Consider the following 26,831-nt stretch of genomic DNA (forward strand, 5'->3'; position numbering starts at 1 on the left):
CATAATTTACTGATTAGCTGCTGTCAAAGTTATCATCTTTGTTGATTGATTAATCGAATAGTTTTCCCCACTATTGTTTATTTGACGTGCATTTTTACTCAATAGTATGACCCATGTCCCATCAGTAAACATGTAGGAGGCAGAATTTATGACCTATACTGCAGCCGTTTAGCATGGCTAGCTCTACATCTGCTCCACTCCCAGGTGGCTGTTTCTTTGTCAATCTTTTTTCCAGTCTGTGCTAGATATCCAAAGACATTCTCTGCCATTTCAAGGACCTCTACAACCCTATCAAGAACCTCTCTAAGCTTCTTAAAGACCTTTCAGGTACTTTCAGCCTCCTCAAGGACCTAAATATTATAGACTTCTACCATAAGGAACTTCTACAAACTACTTAAGGAACTCTCTGACCTGTCAAGGACCTCAACCACCTCTTCAAGGACCTAAGCAACCTTGGATAATCCAACAAAGGACTTTCTAAAAAATAAAGGCTCTTTTACATCCCAATAGGAATCTCAAGACACTCTGTAAGTTGGCTTATGCTTTCAATATCTTCAGAAAGCAATAGCATTCTCTTTATTATTTCAAGGAGATTCAACACTGCCAACAACCCCCTCAACCTTCCTAATGTCCTTTTCAAACAATGTAGACCTCAATAACCTACCTTAGAAATTTGACGAACTGTACAAACACCTAAGCAACCTCCCCAAGGACCCTGACAACCCAAAAGGACCTCTAGGTAAGACTTTACCTTCTTTTCAAGGAGCTCCACTGACCCCAAGGACCTTGACAACCATGTCAAGAACATCTGTATTTTGCTTTGTCCTTAACAAGGGACTCCCATACTCCTGATCTGCTTCACATGTTAAAGGCTGTTTGAGGCATAATCAAGGATTGTTCTATACCATCTCCAAGGATCTCTATAACCCTCTAAGAAGCTCTGCCACCTGCTAAGGGACCTATCAAAATCCCCAAGGAACCTTTCAACCATTTCATGAACTCTTACAGTTCTATCAGGAACATCAGCAGGAGTATCTTGAAGCCTAAAGGGTTAAACGTACCATTTTAAGGGTCTCCACAGGACCTTGCAATATGTCCAAGATCATTTGAAAACAAACTCATTTGAAGACTCAATGACCTTCTCTTCAATTTCAAAGACTTAACCAAAGACAAAAGAATATTTTCAATATTTTCAATAATCTTCATCCCCACAGTCACCTACAACCAAGTCAAGGACCTTTACATTCTTTGCATGGACATGTATGGACATGTATGACATGCCTATGTTTGAGCTTCTACAAGCTCTCATCAATGTAAATAGATAGTGAGGGCATTAAGGGGCCTAAACAACATGCTCAGTTGTCTTACAACAACTTAACTACCTCAAGAACTTTATAAGTTCCTTTCAATTAGGTTCATAACAGCAACAGACTTTAGTAGCACACTGCTAGATCTCTATATGTTCCCTCACTTGCTCCTCACAATCTCATCAAGGCCTCTTATGACCTCTTCGGTGACCTCTATGGATTAATCAAGGACCTCTATGACTTGATAAATTAGGAATGTGCTGTCATTTCATGCACACAATTCCAGTCAAATAACCTGACTAAACTGTAATGCAGCCGCTTGCCACTAGTAGCCACTGTAGCTCCAGTAAATAGCCATAACACTCTTTAACCTGATGTAAACAATGGTAAACTGATAGCATCGCTAGCATCTCAGAGGCGAAGAGCAGTTCAGAATGATTTTGATCTAGAAAATGGGGATCAGATCAGACTGTGTTAAGTTTTGCTCAGATACAGCTAAAGAAATGAGTGATGAGATTTAGCACTGGTATTTGACAAATAACCTTCAAGGAGGTTCAGATGCTAGCCATGCTAGCTAATGTTAGCCACAATCTCCAAGTACAGGTTGTTAACATAATGTCATTGTAACCAAGGTTGTTATAGTTAAATAAAACTAAATAACTAAAACTAAAATTCAAAAATCATTTTAGTTAACTTAAACTAAATAAAAACTAAGCTTTACCCCCCCAAAAAACTAAAACTTTATAGTGCACTTGCAAAACTAACTAAAATAAAATAAAACTAGAGATAAAATATCCTTAGTTTTAGTCTTTGATAATAGTGACCTACACCTACAGCCAAGTCTGAGGAGTGTAAAATTGCCAAAATGATTGGTTAAGACTTCACACAGTGGTAGTTTCATGTCTGGAGTTTTATTCAAACTTCAGCTTTAAGAAAATAAAATGATAAGTTAAAGAGTGGCCTGTTTGAATGTTATTAAAACCGTATGATGTTCCCTCAGCCCCGAAATCAATCTGAAAAAACAAAAAACAAAAAACTAATAAAAACTAAACTAAAACAAAGCACTTTTGCAAATAAAATATAAACTAAACTAACAAAGCAGCAGTAAAAACTAATTAAAACTAAACCGAAATTGAACACAGAAAGTGAAAATGAAATAAAAATGAAAACTGATGAAGAATCCAAAACTATTAAAACCTTGGTCGTAACCCTGTGTTTTAAATCAGGGGTGGGCAACTGGTGGCCCAAGGGCAAAATGTGTCCATCCACCTCACTGTGTGGGCTCCAAGTCGATTTCTAATACCAAAAAATTTTAAACTTAAATGTTTTAATGTTTTAAATTTTAAAACATTAGAAAACTGCCACCAGAACATTAGAATAGAAACATTTCTCTTATGTGTCACTCTTAGTACATATTCAATTTTTTGAAAGAAATGAGTAGCTGTTTAACAGGTTGTTTCTGTAAAACGTTTTATATGCATCATTAAATGCACTTGTAGAAATATAAATGCACATAAATATGCAAGTAAAATACCTTATTTAAACAAGTAACTACTATGTTTATCGCTTTGAAAAAATATCTTAAAATTGACTTAATTCTGTGTTTTTCTCATTAAAATAATAATTTCCACTTGAGTTTAAAAACACAAGTGTTGGCATTATAAATGATCTTTGGAGGGTGAGGGTTATTCTTTCTTTCATTAAATTATTTCTAATCACAGTGGTTAATTTGAGGATATCTGACAATTAAAACCATTTGACCTTTGGCATTGACAATAAGATTAATGCAGTGCTCTTGGTCATCAAAGTTGCCCATTCTTGTTTAAAATAGTGTCTAATTTTGACTGTTTCCTGGCTGTTTTCTTGATTTAAGGTGAGTCGACTATGTATTAATTAAATTAATTACCTGTGAATATCGCTATGATAAACCTTATCAAGAATATAATGTGAATTCTCAACGACTCTTTTAGTATTCAGACAAGAAATTGAAAAGACCAGAACAACAGAGGGCCCACTTCTCCAATTGGCAAACGTCTTAACATCTTATAATCGGTACAGTTCCCAAATTCTACTCAAACCCTGAACGAAAGTGACAATTTCAGTTCCTTTTTAACAGGAATGTATACTGCAGGTAACTGAGATGCATCACAGATCATTTACAACCAAATATTTGGTTTAACATTTAGAAAAAGGTCAGTTATGTTATAAGAGTCAAATTGTTGGTCAAATGTCTAGATAGACTAAAAAAAATTTAAATTGTAGCTTAACTGACATTGCATTAACAATTCAAACAATCTTAATAGGAGACTTTGAAAATACTTCTGTAAATCAAAATTTAAAAGCTTTTTTTTCAAGATCTATTTTGGGCTTTTTTTCTTTTAGTAGAGCTAGGATAGAGCCAGAAACAGAGATGTGAGAGTAGAGAATGGCATACAGTGAAAAAGCCACATGCTGGACTTGAACCTGGGCCGTACGTATGCAACCTAACAACTAGGCCTTCTGCACCCTTTAAAAGTGGTTTTATACACTGTTATGTATTTATTATATGTCTGTTGTTTTGTGTTTGTAAAGTAAATGAATTATGCAAATATGATCCTATCATAATTGATCAAAAAAATCAACAAATTGAAAATCCTTTACTAAGTTTAAATGCTTAGCAAAAAAAAGTTAATATTCAAATTTAGTTTCTGTCTTACTTTTTAAAATAGCTAAATGTGCAAGCCATTGTTTTAGAGCCTTTTTTATATTTTCAGCTTGAACATGTTGTTGCTTTCTGTGTCACTGTCTTTCAACTTTGTTTTTATAGACAAGAAGCTCCAAACAGATCGGCCAAAAGGAATTAATACATTTGTCTTGGCTGAACTGAATTGAAAACCTATACCCTCTTTATATATTTCCTCTCCTTTCTCCCTTTTTCTTCTCTCTTCAGTAGATAATCAGACAGGCATATACAGTTTTATATATATAGTTCTGTTCTCCTGCATCTTCGTGCGACCTCTTTAGCATATCCTGGTGACTGCCAAAGGGGCTGTGACCCCATTTAAAAAGAAATACTGTAATGGACTGCATTAGTTGTTAAATGAAAACTTTCAGGATTTCCAAAATGTTTTAATTTCATTCATCACTTGCAGAAAATCTTTATTTCAATGGGTAAAATTCAGTCCAAAAGAAAATATGAGCTGTTTTTTTCTCTCTGTGAATTTTTGGAGGTAGATCTTTGCTTTCTCTGTTAACCTTGTCATGGATATTTAGTTGGAAAAGGTTGATGATCACTGGCCTATCACATCTTTTCAACCAATCAATCAATCAGTCTTTGTTTGTATAGCACCAATTCATAACTGAAGTTATCTCAAGACACTTTACAAAGAGGGTGGGTTTAGGCCATACTCTCTGTTGTGGCCTATTAGAACAGACCAGTGTTAATCATTAATACTATAATAAAGACTATACCCTTTAAAGACCAGTGTTAATTTACTATTGATAGCAGTGAAGTAGTATTACTCTTGGATTCAGTTAAACTGTTCTTGCATTATTCTAGAAATAAGAATGATGTAAAACAATGAAGCAGTGATCACTTTAATACTAGCATTACAAAAAATAATGGTGGTGAAGAGAAAGATGAATAACATATATAAAGATAATAATAGAAATACAAGTGGAGCTGTTTTTAAATTCACTTAGGGATATGAAATATTAACATTAGTCATTATAATAATAATAATAATAATGATATAGTGTTACGTAAGGATAAAATACTGAGTATTTTCTTTAATTAAAAACATATAAAACCAGTGCTTACAATCTGAATTTGCCCTCATGTTGTATATTTTCCATTTATTTTGAAATATATAAGCTAAGTATTTAATAATTGATGAACCAAGAGTGAGAAACAACCTCTAAATTGACTGTTGTGGCCTTTAATATCTTTTTTTCTGCAAAACCAAAATTATCTTCCACTGGAATAACATTACAATAAGAGCTAACATTTAACAAACACAATTAGAAATATGAATATTCAGACTTATTTCAAAGATTTATTTTTTTGTTTCCTTCTGTAATGTCTCAGATAATTGCAGAGCTGTTAAACCTGGATACTTTTTTATTATGTTGTTCGATAGACTCAGAACCTGTTCTACTGTAAGTGTGTAGTGTGCAACAAACACACAGGGTTCGTACAATTAAACACACATTAACACATAATCACACACTAGTACACACGCATCCAGGTAAAACTTGAACTTAACCAAAGATCAAGACTGAATCCGGAACTTAAACCAACATAGTCCCCACAATCTAGAGGTCTCCCCAAGCTAGAGGTCCCCACAATCCAAAAAGTCCCCATAATCCAAACGGTCCCCTTAAAGTAGATATGAAATCACGTCCCTTTACTGTAGGTTAACCTGTTTTTCTGTTTGGTTGTTCCAAAAACATCTATCATTACACTATTAAACATTACACTATAAAAAATATGCAAATAAATGAAAGTGCAGGAAACTTTCAACTAGATAGATAGATAGATAGATAGATAGATGTGTTTTACCTGCAGTAAATGTGAAATCCAACCATCCTGCTCTTTGTTTTCTTGCTCTTCTACTCCTGAAGGGTTGAGTCTAAAATCACAGAAACAGGTTCCTCACAGTTTCCCTCTCTCTCTCTCTCTCTCTCTCTCTCTCTCTCTCTCTCTCTCTCTGGTCCCGCCCCTCCCTGACCTGCCAGTCTCAGCTTGTCCTCCTCTTCCTCCCCCTTTCACTCCCCCTTCTCCCTACCTCCCTTTCTGCCAGTGTTAACTTCCTGTTTGACAGAAGAAGGACAAATGCCAACCTGCTGCTCCGTCTGGATGGATCAACAGCGCCCTCTGGCGGCACTCATCAGCTGATGCATAGAGAGCAAATATTCCAAAGACAGAAAATGCAAAAGTGAAAGAGAGGAACACATGAACTTAAACTACATTAAAACCTAAAACAGCAAACACAGTTTAATTACTGTATAAAAAAAGGAATAAAATTAATACAAATTCAAATTGTTTTAGATCAAAAGTCCAGTCATTCAACTCTTTATTAACCGTCTGAGATGGATGTGGTCTACAACAAGAAGAGATACAGGTTGTTCAAATTTAAAGAACTTTTGAACTATAAACCATAACCACTTATTTTTCATATCTCTTGCAGCTGGCTGCTCTGCCATTCCAATGATGCTTTCCATGCTATCATAACCCTTACAGATGCCTCTCTAGTGAACCTGGAACTTGGGTGACTGTCTGGGGCATTTAGATATCAAATCCACAACAGTAAATCCAAAATTAATGTCTTACTATCCATTTTTTAAATTTTTATTTATTTATTTATTTATTTTTAATCATGTGCAGCTTGTGCTATCCATTATGTTGTATACCAACATGCTTTGTGACAGGCTGTGACAGCCAATGGCAGTCTGTTCCATCATCCAGTCATGCTTTGTCAGACTGCACATCTAAATGATGCAGGAGAAAGCCTGAACAGCTCTTAATGGAGAGAAAGAGGGACAGAGAGGCTGTTATGTGGCCCTCTGTGTCAGTGCAGACAAAAACTGCTTTGAATAACAATACAAATAAAGTTAACACAAAGAATGCAAGGACTTTTTTTTAAAATGTGAATGTTTTGAAGACTTTTCTTCACAGAATGATTATTTTTTCAATTTTTGGTCCACGAGAGATGGGAAAACAAGTTTGTGTCATTATTGTTTACCGTATGTAATACATAACAATCTGAGCTTTAATTTCTGTTTAGCTTTTTCTCTTGTCTTAAAGTCCAACAACTTAAAAAAAAAAATCAAGTGACATTTCTGCAGCACACATATTCTTAAAGCCCAGGTTGTTGTGGAAAAAATGTTTAAATCTTAACTGTGCACCACAGAGCTGATGTTTTATAAGCTTTTATAGACAACAAGTCCAGGTGAGAAAAAGTGGTTAGAAATTAGCTTAGGGCTGAGAGGGTTAAAGTATTTACACTTACATGAGTTGTGATATGAATAATTATATAACGACAAAAATACGCATTCTTTTTTGTACTACAGCAACAACACAACTACTTCTTCTGCATATATAGCTTCTTATAAAAATACACTACTACATTTTTATTGTTATTATTATTATTATTATTATTATTATTATTAAAATAATACTACGAAGAAGAAGAAGAAGAAGAAGGAAAGGCAATTCAGATTACTTCACATAGGACATGAAAACATGACAAAGGGAAAAAGAAACAAAATTATTAAAACAGCCAATAAAACCACTATATATATATATATATATATATATATATATATATATATATATATATATATATATCAAGAGAGAGAATATGATAAAAGGAAAATCGAGCAAAAACATGACTGAAACTGCCTTCAGAGATGGAAATACCATCTCTTCTACTCAGATATGAAAACATCTGTCCCAGTCTGTACCATATTTTTTTTGTCATTGTATCACATCATGATGTCTGTGGTGGATCTCTCCTGACCCCACCTCTATTCAGGGGTTCAGGACTCTTGTGAGGTTTTATTATGTTGTCTCAAAGTGTTTGACACAGAGATTCATTTTTCTTCCAAGGAAACAAAAGCCTAAACGTGCATTAACATTAAGACTGAACTGTCCCAAAGTTTCAGTGTTAACACTCAGCCATGTCAAAGAGTGGGTCATAACTGTCTTAATGAATGAGAGAAACACAGGGACAGAACATTTTTACTTTGAAGCAGAAGAAAAAAAAAGAAGAAGAAGAAAAAAAATAAGAATAAGGTGTCTTTTCTTATTTTTAAGGGCTATTAAAACATTACAATTTCTGATTACAATAAAGCTCAGAATTTTTGTTACTTGCGATTAATCACTTCCTTTAAATTGCATTTTGAAATTCCACTATTTTACATTCAGAAATTTCTGAACATTTCAGATTTTTCAGAACATTCAGTCTTGAATTTGTCTTTCAACTTTTTCTGATCTCTTTTTTCTATGAGTATTTATTGATTTTATTCATTTGTAATGATACTGGGTGATACGAAGTTTAATTATAATTAAATAAAATGGGAATCTATATCCTGCAGTAAATGGTGGTGTTCTTTAATCCACAGTTCTCTATTTCATGTTATTTCTTCATGTAATGTCACACTTTTTTTTTTTTACACCTTTTCTCTTTTATCATGCTGCCTTTATTATCCAATCCTCTTTTTCTCTCCTCCTCACACGTTCAGCGTTCAGCACTCCCCCCTCCCTCCTCGTCCATTATCCTCCCTCCTCCTCCTCTCTCAGTCTGCCTCAGCTGTCCTTGGTGCTGCTGTTTCAGATGGAGGCTGCAGTATTCTGCTGAGTAGCGGTGAGCCAGCATTCGCTCGCTCTGCCTCCAGTCGTCAGCCAGCTGAGAAGGGTGCTGAGAGTCCTGGCAGAGGAAACTACAGCGCCCAGTACCCTCCAGACCAAGCTTAAGACTGTCTGCGGGCCTGGAGCGGACTCCTGTGGAACCCTGGGAGTCGCAGTACTTGCTACCCAGCTGGTGTTGGAGGCAGAGAGAGAGAGAGAGAGAGAGAGAGAGATAGAGCAAGAGAGGGTGACATGTCATGACAACCGTCAGAGAGAGAGAGAAAGGTGAGTTTATCTGTCTATGTTTTGATTTTCTAGACCTCTCTGATGTTTCATCTCCTCTCGGTATGCCCTCCCTCTCTCTGACTGTTGGTCATCATTTAATTTCCTCTGCTATCTTTCCTTCTCTCATCTCTAACATCACCTTTTCATCCACCATCTTTTCATGTCTTTCCCTCTGTCAAACACCATCTTCCTCTCCCTGTTCCTCGGTCTGACGGTGCATTTTCATGTTGGAGCTTGAGTCATGAGCTGTGTGCTTTGTTGTCAATATGTTTGTCTCATCAGATGTGTGTTCGTGTGTGTGGGAGACAGTGTGTGTCCATCTCCACCCAGTCTGAAAAGCAGCTGACAGCTCAGTCTTATGTTTATTCAAAATTTTCTCATTTAAAAGCTAATAGAGCAAGATTCAACACATCAAGATGTAAGACAAAATAATACAAAATGAATGGCTTGGGATCCACGCAACATGAGTCGCACAGATAAGAAGACAGAACGAGGTTAAAATCAAAGAAGTAAGACATTACATCACATTTTTAACACGGCAAAAAGACAAAAAAGACAACGATAAAAAGAAGAGACTGATGAAAATTCAGGACGTAATAAAACAAGACATACGTGTGAAAAGAGGAGTGGCATAAAAACAGATCAGACAGGGAATAACAAGACTACAAAAAAAAGAAAAAACAATAAGAAATGGCAAAACATGGTGAGCTTTTCTACCACTTCAGGACTCCAGCAAACCACGGTGAGAGCCATTGCCCATAAATGGAGAAAACTCAAAACAGTGGTGAACCTTCTCATTTTGGTGGCCAGCCTACCAAAATGACTCCAAGAGGGCATCGACAACTCATCCAGGAGGTCACTAAAGAACCCAGAACAACATCTAAAGACCTGCAGGCCTCACTTGACTCAGGCCCCGTCCACACGGAGATGAAAATGATATATTGCCATTTCGTTTTAAAAAAGTTTTCCGCCAAGACAGGGTAGTTTCAGGAAATATCCGCGTAAGCATGGAACCACTGAAAACGCTATAGTGGGTATGCCAAGCCTGTACGTGGCGCTGTAATGCTGCCATGGAAATGGACCAAAAGTAAGAAGATCACAGAAAACTGACACAAGCTTTCTTCTAGTTGTTCTTCTGGTTGTTCTCTGCATTGGATTTAAGAATGTATGGGGTATGCATTTCACGCTGGTGGTAAAGGAGCAACAGATTTTGCTGTAAAAGCCATAACAAGCTCAGTAGCTTCTGCAGCACGAACACAACCGTGTAGTCCGCCATTGTTGTTTTGGTCAGACCCATGCAGGCGTCATAAGAGAGCTACGCTATGTGTGACGTAATCGCTTCAAGAAAGATGCAGTTGGCTTTCCACATCGAGACGAAACGGTAGTCATTTATGGATTTGTGCACTAAGGGACCTGTTTTCAAATTGTATCGTTTACAGTCACCCAAAACGCCGTTTCCGTATGTATGAAACACCGATCCGACAAAAACTTTTGCAAATACTCCTGAATTCGTCTCCGTGTGGACGAGGCCTCAGTTATGGAATCAACAATAAGAACAATAAGGAGACTGGGCAAAAGTGGCATCTATGGGAGAGTTTCAAAAAGAACACAAAGGATCATCTTGCATTTACCAAAAACATCCTAATGATCCTCAAGATTCTTGGAAAAATATTCTCTGGACTGATGAGACAAGTTTTTCTTTTGATTTTTTGGGGGGGATTGTGTCCTGTCTCATCTGGAGTAAAACTAACCCAGCGTTTCATAAATACTCCTGGGAAGGTTCATTACTGTTCCAAATTTTCTCCGTTTGTGGATAATGGTTCTCACCATGGTTTTCTGGTTCTTTTGTGACCTCCTGGATGAGTCGTCAATGAAGTCTTAGAGTCATTTTGGTAGGCTGGCCACTCCTAGGAAAGTTCACCACTGTTCCAAGTTTTCTCCATTTGTGGGTAATGGCTTGCACTGTGGTTTGCTAGAGTCCCAAAGCAGTAGAAATGGCTTTGTTTTTTCACACTGATGTCACTGACTTTTTTTCTCATCTTTTCTCAAATTCTTAAGAACAAAGCCTGATATGTTGCTTTTTGAGATCTTGTAGCCTACTCCACTTTGTCAGACAGGTTCTATTTCTCACTTGAGACTTCACTTTACTGAGTCAAGAGAGGCCCAAAGTCTTTCGATGATTTTCTGGGTTCTTTCCTGACCTCCTGGATGAGTCATTTATGTAGTCTTGGTGTCATTTTGGTAGGCCAGACACACCTGAAGGTTCACCACTATTTCAAGTTTTCTCCATTTGTGGGTAATGGCTCTCATATGGTTCACTGGCGAAACTTTGTTTCTTGTTTGTTCTTAAATTTCAAAGGAACACATATTAAGTAATGGGGGGCCAGGATGGAGGTTAGAGGTTGACATGTTGGTGTATCTGTTAAAAGACGAGCAGTGAAATTTAGGCCTTACTGTAAATGTTGATGGTGGCTGGTTGACCTTAAAATAAAGAGCACTAAAGTAGTCCAAACATGTTGAAATTCAGAGTATGAACAGCTTACTCACAATTGTTAACAGATTTAAACTGATTTAATCTTGGATAAAAGCCTCTGATTATAAAAAGGTGATTTAAAAATAGAGGTCAAGGCCATCCAAGCGTTGATATCCTAAAGGCAATTTAGCAGAGACTTAATAGAGGTGCCATTATTTATTTTTAAAGGCAGGAAATTTCATCTGTGTGGATTATACCCAACTAAAATGACATAGCAAGCATGTAAAGAGACCACAAGACATGAGAAAACAGCATTGGAAGTCTTTAAAGACCCTGTAAAGTGAAATCCAAAGTTTGTGTCTTAACACTCTGGATATGCTGGAATATGGTTGATGTAAACATGTGAAAACACTGAGATCTGCATTGACTGAATTCTGGATTTGGACTGTTAGAAAGTTTTTCACCTCTCTCCTGGCTGGGTTTCATGTGGGCGGGGCCAATATGAGGGCTCATAATGTCATGAGCCCACAGAGGGGAATGACCCCGCCCCTCTAACACTACAATATAAAATCACAGAGCAGTTCATCTCAGTCCAGTCTGTTGTTAACTGATGTCACTGCCTTTATTAAAAGTTAACAGTCAGTTTAATAATGTCTTTTATTCTTTGTGAGGTAAATTTACCAAAACAACATTCAGAATCAAACATTTTTCAAATCTGAGAGAATTGTATTTGTCCTAAGTGGGCGCGGCTTCAGCTTATTCAACAGACACGCCCACACCATCCTGGAGCAGATTTTACTGCCTCATTTTTAATGAGTTTGAAGCTTAATTTCATAAATTTAGAGTTACTTTTATTTGACTGAAATTTGATTTAGGGGTTCATAATAGTGACCTGTCATACAACAAGCCTTAATACGGATTCATTTTCACTTTACAGGGTCTTTAAGGTAGACTGGATAAAAATCATAAAATGGCATGAAGACGGTTACATCACAGACGTGTCGTGATTTTAAAATGAAGAAAGGCATGGCATGAGCAGATATATTGTCTTGTGTGTCATTTTCCCCTCTTTTTCTTAAAGATCTTTACTTTTGGCTTTTTCTCTGGAGTTGAGTGTTTTCTTTGCCTCGGTACAGAGTGTCCACGGTGACAGTCTGTTTACGGCTCACACCATGGCTGCAGGGTGAGGCAGCAGATGGCCTTTCTGTTGGGATACCTGCCCACTTCTCTCCCCCTCTGCTACACGTTGCTCCCTATTTCTGCTCCCATCATCTTTCTGTCCTCACTGTGATCGAAGGGGCAGGGACATTTGACCGAAGAAAATGTAATACAGCTTCTGATGAGACTTACAGGAATAGGAAGATAAATCCTTCAGATCAGAGCTCAGAGAACGGGTAATTCATCAGCCATACTCCTGATCCTTAGTGGAACCCATTTAAGCTGACTTTTGCAGGCTTATGTCCAACATTGTAAAATAAAGCCAGTGCAGAAGTGCAAAAAACTGCAGTACTTCTAGTGTCCACTTGAGACTTTCACCAAAAGTGAGTACAACAACATAAAGGCCCATGTTATGTTATATGTGTGTGTGTGTTTGTGTCTATACATATATATGTATATGTTGATAATATAATGGCAATTATGAGACTATATACTGGATATGCTAATAATAATTTTATGCAAATGAAAGTAATTTTATTTCTGCCTCTTCCCCAAAGCTGAAATTAAACAAGCATCAGTCTGTCATTTAGCCATGAGGCAGCTCAGTAGTGCTGGTTCCTGTAGTAACATGAAGACTATGCAGGTTTTCTAAATCCCACTGCTCCTTCCTACACCCCCCCCCCCCCCCCCCCGGCCTCTCAGAGCAGTTGACCTCTAAAAAAAAAGCCTCATTAAGAATTCAACTGGAAAAAAAACAGACCAAGGTAGATAGAGAGAGTACTGAGACAGGAAGTCAGAGGAAAGATGAAAAGAGTCAGATGATTGGGATGACACACTTTACAAAGGAGAAATGAGGACAGAAATATTGAGCAAGTTGTAAAAGGCTCTTTAATTTCTGCTCACTGTAATTCATTTAGATAAAACATGGAATAATGGTGCATTTGTTGGCAATTATTTTGAATACTGTTCAACTCACATTTGGAGTAAATGAACATTTAGAAAGAAATGTAATGCTTATGTTTGAATGAATCACAAGAAATGATGAAATATTTTACTATTTTTTTCACAGACCATATTTCAAAAAAATATCAGCTTGGTTGTAGAGTAATTTTATTGCTTACAGGAGGTTTAGGAGGCCTGCCCTCTTGAATTATATTAGTCAATCCAAAAAAATGATGAAATCTGGGTCACATTTACGTTCATCTGGGTTTCAAATATGTTTCAAGGAACTAGACAAAAAGAACACATCTGATCGATAGAGTTTTTTGCCTTACTAAGAAAACCAAAACTGTCCAGAGTCTGAAACAAATAAACGATAAACAGTAAACTTTCATGTTAAACAGAAGAGCAAAGGACCAAGGACGCTTCCCTGAGGAACCTCACAGAATACTAAGAAAGAGGAATTTCATGACTGTGGGACTTTTGTTACATTAACAGGTTTCTCTGTTAATATCTGTCATACTTTGTCTCTTTTCGTTGTTTTGTGTCTCTCGACAGAAACTGCTGAGTCATGTCTGCCGGCCTGGAAGATACAGACAGTGTGTTTGGTGAGTTTTAAATACAAGAACAGATCCTCTATGCTGTACGGTTTCTAGGTTGTTGACCTTGTTTCAAGGCTTGACTGTATGTTTGAATGGGCCATGGTTATGAATGCATTATCTCAGGAATGCTCTCAGGGGTTTTCTTCAAATCTGGCACATGTGTTAACTCTGACTCAAGGATGAGCTGACTAGATTTTGGAGGTCAAAGGTCAAGGTCAGTGGGCCTTATGACTTTTTTTTGTTAATGAATGAGATATCTCAAGAGTGTTTTGAGGGACTGAGGTTCATCCACTTGCACTCAAGAACAGACTGTTTACATTTTAGAGGTCAAAGATCAAGATCAGAGGGCCTTGCTTGAAAACATACAGTGCTTAACAAATTTATTAGACCCCCTGTAATAAAAACGAGAAAACATAAATATGTTTTTACTTTTACTTTTATGTGGACTCTTTTATTTTCAGTGAGCGTTTGACGTTTTACTATTTTGAACAGGAATGAGGAATTTCAAACTGAATTCACCTTTTTATACCCAAATTTGAGCCGGCTCACGGGGCTTCTCTGAGAAGTCAGAAATGAATCAAGCATAACATTCAACCACTAAAACTCATTTTTCTCTTCAGGAATGCAAGTAAATAACTATAATTTAACATATTAATCAAGAAATATTAATGTGCTTTACTATTTTTTCAATTTTTTGTAAATCAGTAAATTTGAAAATTCATGGATAAGAATGATAATGATATTTTAGCATTAAAAATATCATTTGGGTTAAAGAGCTTCTACATATTGGTGCATTAACCATTGCAGAAACATAAAAAATGATTTTGGTAGTTACCAATGCTGTTAATTTAGGGCAGCTGTGGCATAAACCTTACTTTGGTTAGGGTTAGGTTGGTCTAATAAATAGTTAAGCACTGTATGTCACAAACTCTTTGAGTGATTTTCTTCAAACCTTCAAACCTCAGTCTCTGACTCAAGGATGAATTGAATAGATGTTTGAGGTACAAACTCAGCATCGCTGTGACCTTAAATCTTGAATTTCAAGAATGCACAGAGAGATTTTGTCCAATTTTGGCACAAACCTTGGCTTGGATTTCAGGATGAACTGGTGAGATTTTAGTGGCATTTGCTAAATTAGTCTTGCCCTTATATGTAGGTATGTCTCAAAAAATTTGAAAATAATGAAGAAGTTTATTTTTTCCTTATCTACTTCAAGACGTGAAACCTCCATTAATCTAGATCTAACATTACAAAGTGAAATATTTCAAGACTTTTTTTTAATTTAATCTTGATGATTACAGCTTACAGCTCACAAAAATCCACTATCTCCAAATAGAATATCAAAAACATAGACCAAAAAATGATGATAGTTTATAATAAGAATGATAATAAATTATGCTAAGAAAAGGGGTAAAAGTTCTCTTAATAAGTTGCATTTAAAAAGTATTTAAAACCAATTTTGCACAAGTTTATGTTTCTCTGCTGCTATCTAGTGGCCATTGTCTTTTAGGTTTCACTTTCAGTCAGCCATGCTGGAGTAAAGCAGTCAGAAGGACATAGAGAGAGGTTTCTAGTTTTCCTGTCACTTAGGAGACCATTTGTCCGTAAGTATTATGTTTGAATAATTATAAAATTGTTAAAATATAAGAAGAAATTTAATTTTAAATATAAAAATAAAGGAGTTTTTTGGAGTTTACATTTTATATGTGCTCTGCTGGCTAATGCTAACGCTATGAGCTAATGATTTGCTGCTGCTGTTTTGGCTAGCTTGTGGATTTGTGTTGGATTAGCTGTATTTTCATGCAGCACCGGGCTTCTTTGTGACTTTGATAAGTAACTTACTTTATGTACGTATATGCTGAGCTTTATATTGAATCATTTTTTTGTTTTCTGTCTAACTCTGTACCTGGATACATGAGATAACGGCCCTTTCAGCAGCGACCTTCTGTGGCTTACCCTGAATGAATGAATTTGTAATACCTGTTTTATTGGGGCTATAATACTAAACTAAAATGAATGACTAAATAAAAATAAAAGGATAGCAGAGATTAGACTGCACTGTCTAGAACACAGGAAGTGATTTCAACATAAAAATCTTTCACATCTCCCTCTCCGTCTTTTCCACTGCTCCTTTCCAGTTTCTAATATTGTCTAATGCCTCTCTGTCCTCCCCCCTCTAATACAATTACTTCTCGCCTCTGGGTCCTCCCCCATCTCTTCCACCTCTTTCTACCTCCCATCAGTCATTTCTTCTTTTCTCATCTCTCTGTGCACCATCCCTCCATCCACTCCTTTATCAAATCTGTTTATTCTCCCTCTGTTAGTCACCTGCCCATTATGTTTCACCACCAAAACCTTCATATCCCCCTTTTACTTCCTTCTCCCTTCTTGTCCATCTTCCTCCCTCCCCCTTTCTCTCTCCCCTCTTCCTCCTCTGGGAAATAAAGTGGTGTCAGCACATTGTGGGGGAGGAGGCACAGAGGAAGTCTTTACATTCTATACATTACCCTCATGTCCACACAGAAAAGTATGTATTATCAAAGATGTAAAACAAGGATTTTAATTTTTGGTATAAATCTCTCAAACGTTGACTTCAAACCATCCTTTCTTTAGGTTGAAGAAATTCCAAATCTTTTTTAGCATCTATACAAGAAGAGCTCACTAAACTGTCTAACCTCACAGGGATGCAGGCCAGGTTAGAGTAATTTAGAGGCCCTGGGCTGAGATCAGTGAGAGGCCCTCCACATTAAAGGAAAGTAATCATAGTATAAACAAAATTATTGTAAAGCCTTTTTTCCACCAACAAAGCCAGAGAATGAAATACATTTGCAAATCTGAACTCTAATAACCAATTACCCAGCAGCACTTGCTGCTCATTATTCAAACTTCCAACATTTAATAAATGTGATGTGTTTTAAGGCCAGATGTAATCAATAAGAATGAAAATAAATGCTTGCTGGTGGTGCAATATCTATATAAATTTATATGCAAACAATAAACATGGAGTGGAAGCATTTAGAAAGAACAGCAACTCAACTACAAAGAAGAAGACCATGTAAAATATGTAGCAAGGTCAATGGCTGGTTGGTGCATTAAAGTCACTAATGCTCTGCTAATTCCATAGCTGAAGAGTTCAGAACTTCCACTGGCATTAATTTAAGCTCAAACCTGTGCTGCAGGAGCTTCATGGAATGGATTTCCATGACTGAGCGACTGCATGCAAGACTCACATCACTAAGTCCAATGGCAAGGGTCAGAAAAAGTGGTGTAAAGTACACCGACACTGGACTGTGGAGCTGTGGAAACATGTTCTGTGGAGTGATGAGTCTCCATTTGACTGTCAGATGGACGAGTCTAGGTTTGGCAGATACCAAGAGAATGCTAGCTGCCTGACTGCGTTGTCAACTGTGAAGTTTGGTGGAGAAGGGAAAATGGTATGGGGCTGTTTTTCAGGGTTTAGGGTAGACCCCTTCTCTCCAGTGAAGTCCAATCTTGACGCCTCAGCATACCAAGACATTTTGGACAATTCTGTTAGGGGTGCACTATATTATTGGCCTGATATCTTAATCGGCAGATATCAAAATTTCTGCTGATATTTACATCGGATATTTTGGCTGGGGCTGAGCAATTTGGGAAAATGATCTAATTGCCATTTTTTCCCCCAATATTGCCATTGCAATTTGATATGCAATTATTCCTCATCTCCTTGTCTTATTTATTTTCCAACAAACTCAAGACTAAATCTATCTAGATTATAACCAGCACAATATTAGATGAAACTAGAGCTGAACAATTTTGAAAAAATATCTAATTGTGATGATTGTGACCCATTTTGTCAATTGGATATGAGTTACTGCATTAAATGGAAATGATAATTTTTATGTCATCCTCATATTAAATCAGTAGAAATGTACGAAAATAGGAGAAAGATAGGATTTTTTTTGTGGATTATTCTAGAAACAATGGTTATATAATGATTACATGATATGAAATGCATAAAATCTCTGCTGCAAGATTGGCCATATTTGCTAATAAATTAGTGAAGTTTTAGGCTGGACCAACGGACATACTGTATGTAAGTTGAGATATTTTTCTTTATTCATCCTCATTCCTTTAACTTTAAAGTGTGTTTTAACACAAAAAGGTTTGTTTCTTGTTTTGTCCTCAAACCTTCAATTGTGTTCAATGGACTTATTTTTAGTTATGTAAAACATAGTTAAATATCAGTATTGGATATTGGCTGAAATCCAATATCATGCATCCCTAAATGCTATGCTTCCAACTTTGTGGCATCAGTTTAGGGAAGGCCCTTCCTATTTCAACATGACTGTACCCCAGTGATCAAAGCATGGGCTGTTAAGACATGGTTTGATGAGTTCAGTGTGGAAGAACTTGACTGGCCCACAAAGAGGCCAGACATCAACCCCATTGAGCACCTTTGGAATGAACTAGAATTGAGGTTGCAAGACAGGTCTTATCGTCCAAGATCAGTGCCTGACCTCATAAATGCTCTACAGAATGAATGGGCACAAATTCCCACAGAAACACTCCAAACTCTTGTGGAAAGCCTTCCAAGAAAATTGGGACTCCATATTTATATACATGGATTTGAATACGGTGTCACTGCAGTCGCTGATAATGGTCAGGCAGACATTTTTAGGTTTTATTGAAAATCTGTAAATATTTATATTTTTATTGCACAATTTTTGAACCAGTACACCTAAGAAGTCTTCTGAGAGGTATCAAGGGTAATTGGAGCACAGTGTTGCGTGCAAGTTGACACAGACACACTGTCAATTACAGTAGTAAGTACAGGCCCTGAAATGAAAGCACTGTTAAAGACTCATGATTTTAGAGGAGGTGGCTGGACCAAGGCAGTCTGTCACTAAGTGGTCTGGATGGACTCTGTGTGGCTCCACCGTCACATGAACATTGTGGTCCCATGGGAAAAACTACGTGATGAAAGTCTGTGACTGTATGTTTCAGATCTGAACGAGGCGATCCCAGAGACAGAGCTGCTTGATAACAGCATCCAGAAAGGCCGAGCCCAGCTATCTGTCAAAACCCGGAGGCATCGCCCCTCTAGGTCCCGGTACCGTGACAGTGTGAGCTCAACAGAGGGTGACGACAGCCTGGAGAGAAAGGTACAGTCCAGTAATATGGTAGATTTGGATTTCCAAACATTTCATAGAATAATAACCTGCCTATCAAATAAGATAAAAGTGTTTATGATTACAAGCATGCAGCTGATTTTGTGTTTGCTGATTTTATCAGGACAGCCCCTTACATTCTGCCCGCTCACCTCTCCAGCTCGCCATACGAGGCAACTCCCCGTCTCCTGATTCGCTCCTGTCTGTTCGAAGCCCCGCCTTCTCGTTTGACACTTCAATTGTGAGACTTATGAAGAGAGTTTTATATTTGAATATAAGTAAATGAATGAATAAAGGAAGAGAAAATTAGCTTCTTTTTTAATCCTTAGGGGCGTCGCTCTCCAGAGGATGAAAGAGAACCATTGGCTGCTCCTCCACGGGGGCGGTACCACCAGCTGACCAATGCCACATCTCAGGAGGCTCTGGTGACCCCCAACAGCTCCCCCTCCAGGTCCTGCCCCTCTCCTGACTGTTCCCGTGTCTACATGAGGAGGAGCAGGAGGCCTGACAGTGAAGGTACAAACACCTGAAATAACACCTGTACGGACACCTCTAAAATCTAGAGGGGATAAAAAATAAATAAATAAATAGTAAAGGTAGAAGCCAATAAAACAGACATCTATGGTGGTTTCTTTATGGTGTGGTGCTGAACCCTGTGAACAGAAATCTTCATCTTAGATACTAGTGAGTCATACTGTTGGAGTTACTGATGGTCGTGTTTGATTATGTTTGTTTCAGTGTTGGTTTCTGATTCAAGTCGAGACACGAGCCCAGCTGATTCAGGCAGTCCCACTGTCATCTTTGACAAGAAAACAAAGAGACGCTTTCTTGACCTGGGGTAACACACTCTTCTCATTGTTAAAACTTGACTAAAAACTCTTCCCAAATAAAAATGTGTTTTTCAACTATCTTTTCCATCAGAAACTTAAAAAAACTCAATCAGAATTCTTTTATTTTCTTAACTGTCTTTGGAATGTTTTGGGTTTTAATGACAATTAGCAGGAACGAATGGTTTTGGAAAACAGATTGTTCAAAAATTTTGTTAGACCTAAACTTGCAAAGCTGATGGATTGGCCAGGCTCCATGTCTGTTGTCAAGCAGATCGATCATGCAAAGCTCTTGAAACAATTGTGTTAGGTCTGAGAACAGACCAGACGAATCATTACCACTTGAGGAGAAAGGTGGTAACTATAGTTGTACTGAAAGCTGACTGCAATGGCTGCCTCCAGTGTAGGGATTATCATGGATTTAGTTATAGTATAGTGGAAGTTTTATCATAACTAGGCCACATTTTTTTTATTAAAAAAGATTAAAGAAATGCACTGAAAAGCTTCTCTTGACAGCAAATGTGTTTTTGTACTTCTGTTGACTGGCCTCAGCAGTTTAATCAAACAAGCTCCATCATTAATAACCTGCAACAGCGCCTGCCTGTCGAGCTCAGGTTACTACCAGAGCTGTGCATGCCTACTACCTCATTTTATCACTCTGATTGGTCCATAATGAATGTGACTGATGGAGCGTTCGTCCAATCACCTTGCTAGAATTTTTTGAAAAGTCCTGCCCTTCCCAAACACTTTGTTTGCGAAGTTTCTCAGATAAATATTGAATATATCCATGCAATGGAAATATGAAACAGTCTATCTGATGGATCTGTAAATGGGTTAATTGTTTCATTCTTTTCCACTGACCAACAATGATGAAACTGTGAAGTTATAGATTACAGAGATAAACTTACATCTCCTAACCTAAGAAACTTTTACTAAACATTAAGATAAAGAGATCTCTTAAGAGGATTCTAGTATCACGTTATTAGTGTTAGTTATGTTAGCCCATTAATGATAGTTTCTGTTATGTGTTAGCCTCAAACTAACAAGCTAACGTGTATCCTTGGGTACAAATGTGCCAGAGCATGTCCAATAGATATGGTTTTTATATACCATAAGTTATGTTGCCCTTTAGTGCAGGGCTAACTGTGACTGACAAGTTGCTACCATGACATGAAAAACATGTAAAACAATGAAATTTATCAGTTTCAACATTTGAAATATGATCTTTTAGCCATTTTTATAAAGTAGAGTGTTTCACTTTGTTTGAACATAGTGTGTTTGAACATTATCACATTATATTTTAAATAATATTTTTAGATCTTGCAGTTTACAGAATGTCCCTGCTTTTAAAGAATTGTTGTAATGCAGGACACTCTTGAGTTGTGGGTTTTTCATTTTTCAGACTAAGACGAAATCAAAGCTTTTACCGATTTCTTGTTTAATTTATCATTTTACACTTAATATGAGAGGATGACCAGCTTCTAGAGGAATGAAGTACTTAAAAATATTTAAAGAATGTCAACCATGATTGGCAAAACTATCACTGGAAGACACTTTTTCAGATTTCTAATGGTTTATAAGTGGTAATACTTAAACTTATTTAAGGTAAAGCTTTTCAATTATTTATAAGAAGAGTGTCAGTTTGTTATATATATAAGAATTAAATATAACTCCTTGATTTAAGTTTGTCTCTCTATCTCTTAGGGTGACTCTCAGACGTTCATACATCAGGGTGAGGAAAGATAAATCCAACAGGCTCTCTGTGGGCAGCAGGTGGGCTCATCTATATAAATTCAAAAAGTTACATGTCTACAGTATAAAACAAAACCAATGAAAAGATTATAATTCAAATTCTCCTTCATTTTTGGGTGTCTTTTGTGTCCCCAGAGAGCCGTCTGAGAGTCCGTCTCGCTCTTCAGGATCCTTCGTTCCATTCTCCTGGTTCACCGAGGGACGAGGGTCGCTATCCTCCACTGGGACTCCCCCCTGCTCCCCCAAAATCACCCCGCTGAGCTCCCCCAGACCCTGCAAGTCGCACTCCCAGGTACAGAACTTATCAAATTATCCTCCATGTTTATGGTTCATCAAGAAAACCCTCATCTAGTTGCTCAGTTTCACAGATACCTATCTTTTTTCTGTTATCTGCCATGAGATTAACTTAGTAAATGTTTAGCATCTGAATTACTGTTTTCAACCATTTGTTTATTTTGTCATTTTTGTTTGGAAGTATTTGTTCAAACAGATACCTGCCACCCAATCAGAAGAGGAGATTTAGTGAAGTGATGATGCAGTAGTTATAGTGAGTCATTTTCAATGTGAACACACAGTGTGTATCAGTGAGTGTCTTTCTGTGCATTGATTTTTCTGATTTACTAAACTTCGCCCACACACATGCTTTTAGTTCACCCACCACAGCACACACAACGAGAAAGTCACATTATCCCAAGGCTGTGGTTTGTTTTGTGGTTGGTGATAAATTTTCTGCTGCTGTAGTCCAGAAGAATAACTGTCGTCTGTAAGAACAATGTGTGTGTATTGCAACCATAAACACACTTTCAGTCCGCCTCGTTTTTCTTTTCTGTCGGTTTTATCTCTTCAGTTAATGACTCTCCCTCTTTCTCTCTCTGTTTCACCATTAAAGCTCAGAGGAAGATGCCCCATTAGACATCCATCAGGAAGAGAGCTAATGGCTCTAATAGGCTTTTGTGTACGTGTGGGTCTAGTTGTGTATTCATTGATCTGTGGGCTTTAGTGCTGCTACGCACTTATGAGACGGGGACCACCAAACCAACAGGGGACATTTGGGAAGTCCCTTATTGGTAATACTCTAAATCAGGAGAAAATCATATCTCAAAAACTGCCTGGTGAATTCTAATTACTTTAACAAGTTCAAGCAACTTCATAGATTTTTATAAGAAAAATCTTGTTTCCTGTCTCATACTCAAAACTTTATTTAAAAGAGGGAATACAAAGGAAAAAAATTGCTATTCTTTGACTAGATTAAATTTCAAGTAGTGGGTGTAGTGGGGTCCAACTATTTTATGCATACATGTCTCTTCACGTATAGTCATAAAAATTTTCATATTACTGCAATAAAAGTCTAAATACCACACATGGCTGATTTGGATAAGCTGTTCTTCATTGGTACTATAAACATGTATGTGAGTGTGTGTGTGTGTGTCTGACTTGTGTACTGGTCAATTTGAGGACTTCAGCCCCATTTTCCACTTGTTAAATTAGGACTATGAGGTTAAAGGTGACATTTTGAGAAGTCCTTTATTTGCCATGCTTTAAATTATGCTTTAATGGTTAATCAGCACCCCCTAGTGGGAAAACTTTGTAATTAATAGTCTGTAAATGACTCAATATGGATGGTCTCAAAGAGTCCAAAAGATAAATACATTTTTCCACTGGAGTTTGAAGAGGAAGAAGGAAAAACATTTAAAAAAGAGGTGAAGTACGGCGCGCCGGTAGTCGAGTGGTTAAGGCGCATGCCATATACGCAGGCAACCCGGGTTCGAATCCAGCCCGTGGCACTATTTCCTGCATGTCTCTCCCCTGTTTCCGACTCTATCCACTGTCCTATCAAATAAAGGCAAAAAGGCCAAAAAAAAAAAAAAAATCTTAAAAAAGAGGTGAAGTAGAGGGAAATAAGTGACTGTAGTCTGTGCTGTTCTGAACCATATTTTCTCTCCCTCTCTTTGTCCTCTAGGAGTCAGCTCTCAGCGAGGAATTTTCTCCTCCTCACACATCCTCCTCCACCTCTCCTCCTGTCGACTCCTCTTCCAGATCCTCCCATCCATACCACACCCTGTCCCAGTCATCTGATGAGGTAACACTTAACTATTCAGCGTTTATGTGATTTTCAACAAGATGGGCAAGAATGATATGAGGCACAGGTGCATCTCAAACAATCAGAATGTCATGTAAAAGTTAAATTTCTCTATATTCCACATTCATCTATACAAAATGTAAAATTTCAAGGCTTTTTTGTTTTCATCTTAATGATTACAGCTTACAGCCCACACAAATCTAAAGTCACTCAACTCAAAAATTCAGAATATTGTGGAAAAGTCCATTTTGCAAAGGCTTCTTAACACCCAGGCAGTGCCATGGACTGATAGGCTCTATGCCATGCCACATAGATGCAATCATTTGTGCAAAAGGAGCTCCAACCAATTACTGAGTGCATAAATGAGCATAATTTTCCAAAAGGTCAACATTTCTATATTATAAATCCTTTTTGGACTGGTGTTTTGTGATATTCTAATATTGTGAGATAATGGAGTTTGGAGTTGATTTTCATGATCTGTTAGCTGTAATCATCAAGATTTAAACAAAAGAAGTCATGAAATATTTCACTTTGTAATGATGAAGTTGGAATACATGATGGAAGTTAAACTTTTTTAATTAAATCACAGGAAAAAAAACAAAACATTTTTCATGATATTCTAAATTTTTTAGATGCACCTGTCTATAAAAGAGACCTTACCCCCTTTTCCTCTTCTTCCTGTATCTCCTCCTCCTCCTAGCCTTTGGATGAGCCGTCCTGTCCAGTGTCTTTGTGGACGACTCAGCAGGTCTGCCAGTGGCTGCAAGGACTCAACATGGAGCAGTACGTCCCAGAATTCAGTGCGAAAGATATCGACGGTCGAGAGCTGCTGCAGATGGATGGAACCAAACTGAAGGTGAGGACATCACTCATCCCCTTAAACTTTAATACAATACAGACTGCCATCATTACTGGTCATATTTTGTGCTTAGTAAAAATATCACAGTGAGACCTTTGTCTTTGTCTTCTGCAGGGTCTGGGCGTGCTCAGTTCGTCTGATCGCAGCGTTATAAAGCGGCGCATCAAAGAAATTCAGACCGCGGCCGAGAAAGAGAGAAAAGCTCTGGACAAGATGGAAAAACAGAAAGAAAAACAGAGGAGGAAAGACCAAGAGCAGCGCAGGAACTGACCGGATGATTCCATGTTTAGTTGCTTCAGATTTTCTGTTGGTGTATTTCAAAGTTAGGGTTTTTAGATGCTATTTAGAACCTGTTTTATGGCCTTTCTTTGCTTCCATTAAAGCGCCTGAACACATTGTCAGTTTGATCTGTAATGTGGTGAGCAGGTTTTGCCTGAAGCCCTGCCTACTGTGAAGGCTGTACCTCTGTGGCCACGCCCGCAACGAGCTGTGACAAACTTTATGTATTTTTCAAATAAATCAAAGTGGAGCAAACACATGGTTCAAGGGTTTCTTTTTTTTTAATTTTCAGCAGATTGTTATTACAACTGTTTTGAAGACACCTTACAAAAAACAAATCAAGAAGCACATTTACTTTAGTTTTTTATTGTTAGAAGACATTTTCTTTGTGCTGAATCTTGTTTAAAATGCACTGAGGCAAATTGGAAAACTGTTCTGTGATCAGATGAATCAAAAATGTTAAATTCTTTTTGGATACCACAGATGCTGTGTCCAGTGGACTTAAGAGGAGAGGGATCAGCCAGCTTGTTAAGTTCAAAAGTTCACAGCATGAGCATGATCGACTCTATCTTTTGTTGTTTTGGCAGAGGGACCCCTGGAGGCAAAATTGCCAATCTGTCTTTGAAAATGTAAAATTAACTTTCTGAGTGCCTTATGACAATAACCTGACACACCAGATAGACTGCTTTGTATATCCATTGCACAAATGCATTTCAAGGTAATTGGAGGAACTTTCTGTTGGTCTCATTCATGATGGGCCAACCAGCGTAACAAGACAAAGTGATGTTGTACCCGAGCACTTCTCTTGAGCTGACAGGCTACTGCTGCCGTAGACTATTAATAATGGAGCCCCTCTGAATACAGTTGATGCTAAAGCAGGTCAAGAGACACGCCAAAACATCTCCTCTCTCTAATGACAAGCTTTCGTTGTGGTTCTGTGCTCTTGTTTTAAAAATAAATGTGGTCCAGTTCTGATTAAACAGCCGCTTTCCTACAGCTACATCTGAGCTAACAGCAAACATCAGCAGCCCTTGAATACACCAGCAAACCCCACCCTCCAAAAACCAATACTGAAGGAGACTAGGAGAAGAGTGAAAACATCTTTTCAATCATGAAAACCTTTCAGTGTTGCTCTTTGCAATTGTTTAAATAAAGAAATGTTGTCCAGTTCTCACAAAGTTGTCGCTGTGGCTAAGTCCAAGCTAATCGCTCCACTAGTAGGCATTATATACAACCACTTACACAACTAACCTTTTACCCCTGTGATTCTCACAGATTCATGCTAAAACATCTTTTCAATCATGAAAAGCTTTTAGTGATGTTTTTTTTCCCCTTATTTCATACAGAAATGTGATCCAGTTCTAGTAAAACTAGCGTTATGCTAAAGCTATATCTGAAGTAATCACCACACTGCAGTGTTAATTTCATCAACTAGAATTATGACTAAAAATGTTCATTGGCATCCTTTTTTTCCATGAGAAAGACTGGACTAAGACTTGCCAAAGATTGATCTTTGATTACAAAAACTGACAAAGTAAGTTTAGTTTTCGTCAAGATGACTTAAACTAGACTAAAATGTAATTTAGTTTTTGTTTGACATTAAAAATCCATCACACTTCTCCACCGTGGGTAAATTTGTCAACAAACTATGCATCTGTCTCTCTTCTGCCCTTCAACTGTAGAAAGCAGGGACCCCAGGTTTTGCGTACCTCCATGTGATTGGGTGGCACTGTTGCGAAAAGCACATGTCCAAGAGCTAAGGTCCTGAAATTGCTGTCTGCGAGCCTGCA

The 26,831-nt window shown here is 37.5% G+C and overlaps 2 protein-coding genes across 4 annotated transcripts in view; one reads left to right on the forward strand and one right to left on the reverse strand.

Moving 5' to 3' along the window:
• Positions 1–5,933, reverse strand: part of arhgap27l (Rho GTPase activating protein 27, like) — a 45,574-nt gene extending 39,641 nt beyond the window's left edge. For both annotated transcript variants that reach the window (XM_041817522.1, XM_041817521.1), the window contains exon 1: positions 5,848–5,933. The gene's annotated coding sequence lies outside the window, so the exon portion shown is untranslated. The remainder of the gene's footprint in view (positions 1–5,847) is intronic.
• A 2,730-nt stretch (positions 5,934–8,663) lies between these two features.
• On the forward strand, positions 8,664–25,285 carry samd14 (sterile alpha motif domain containing 14). 2 transcript variants are annotated; one of them, XM_041778167.1, is made up of 11 exons: positions 8,664–8,922; positions 14,051–14,100; positions 19,081–19,238; positions 19,369–19,485; positions 19,574–19,760; positions 19,983–20,082; positions 21,776–21,844; positions 21,959–22,115; positions 23,784–23,903; positions 24,604–24,759; positions 24,877–25,285. In XM_041778167.1, exons 2-11 carry the CDS (start codon positions 14,064–14,066, stop codon positions 25,030–25,032), a joined length of 1,257 nt encoding a protein of 418 aa, XP_041634101.1. In that variant the 5' UTR covers positions 8,664–8,922; positions 14,051–14,063; the 3' UTR covers positions 25,033–25,285. The 2 variants fall into 2 exon arrangements, with proteins under 2 accessions (XP_041634101.1, XP_041634102.1); XM_041778168.1 differs by having other exon boundaries at positions 19,405–19,485.
• The last annotated feature ends 1,546 nt before the right edge of the window (positions 25,286–26,831 follow it).

The sequence above is a fragment of the Cheilinus undulatus genome, linkage group 21 (assembly GCF_018320785.1).
Source record: "Cheilinus undulatus linkage group 21, ASM1832078v1, whole genome shotgun sequence".
NCBI lineage: Eukaryota > Metazoa > Chordata > Actinopteri > Labriformes > Labridae > Cheilinus > Cheilinus undulatus.

What these genes read in the sequence shown, in the direction of transcription:
- samd14 (XM_041778167.1), top strand. Translation starts at nt 14,064, where the DNA reads ATGTCTGCCGGCCTGGAAGATACAGACAGTGTGTTTG. An exon ending in AGATACAGACAGTGTGTTTG is followed by an intron (nt 14,101 to 19,080) that starts GTGAGTTTTAAA and finishes TGTATGTTTCAG; the next exon opens with ATCTGAACGAGGCGATCCCA. An exon ending in AGGCTCTCTGTGGGCAGCAG is followed by an intron (nt 21,845 to 21,958) that starts GTGGGCTCATCT and finishes TTGTGTCCCCAG; the next exon opens with AGAGCCGTCTGAGAGTCCGT.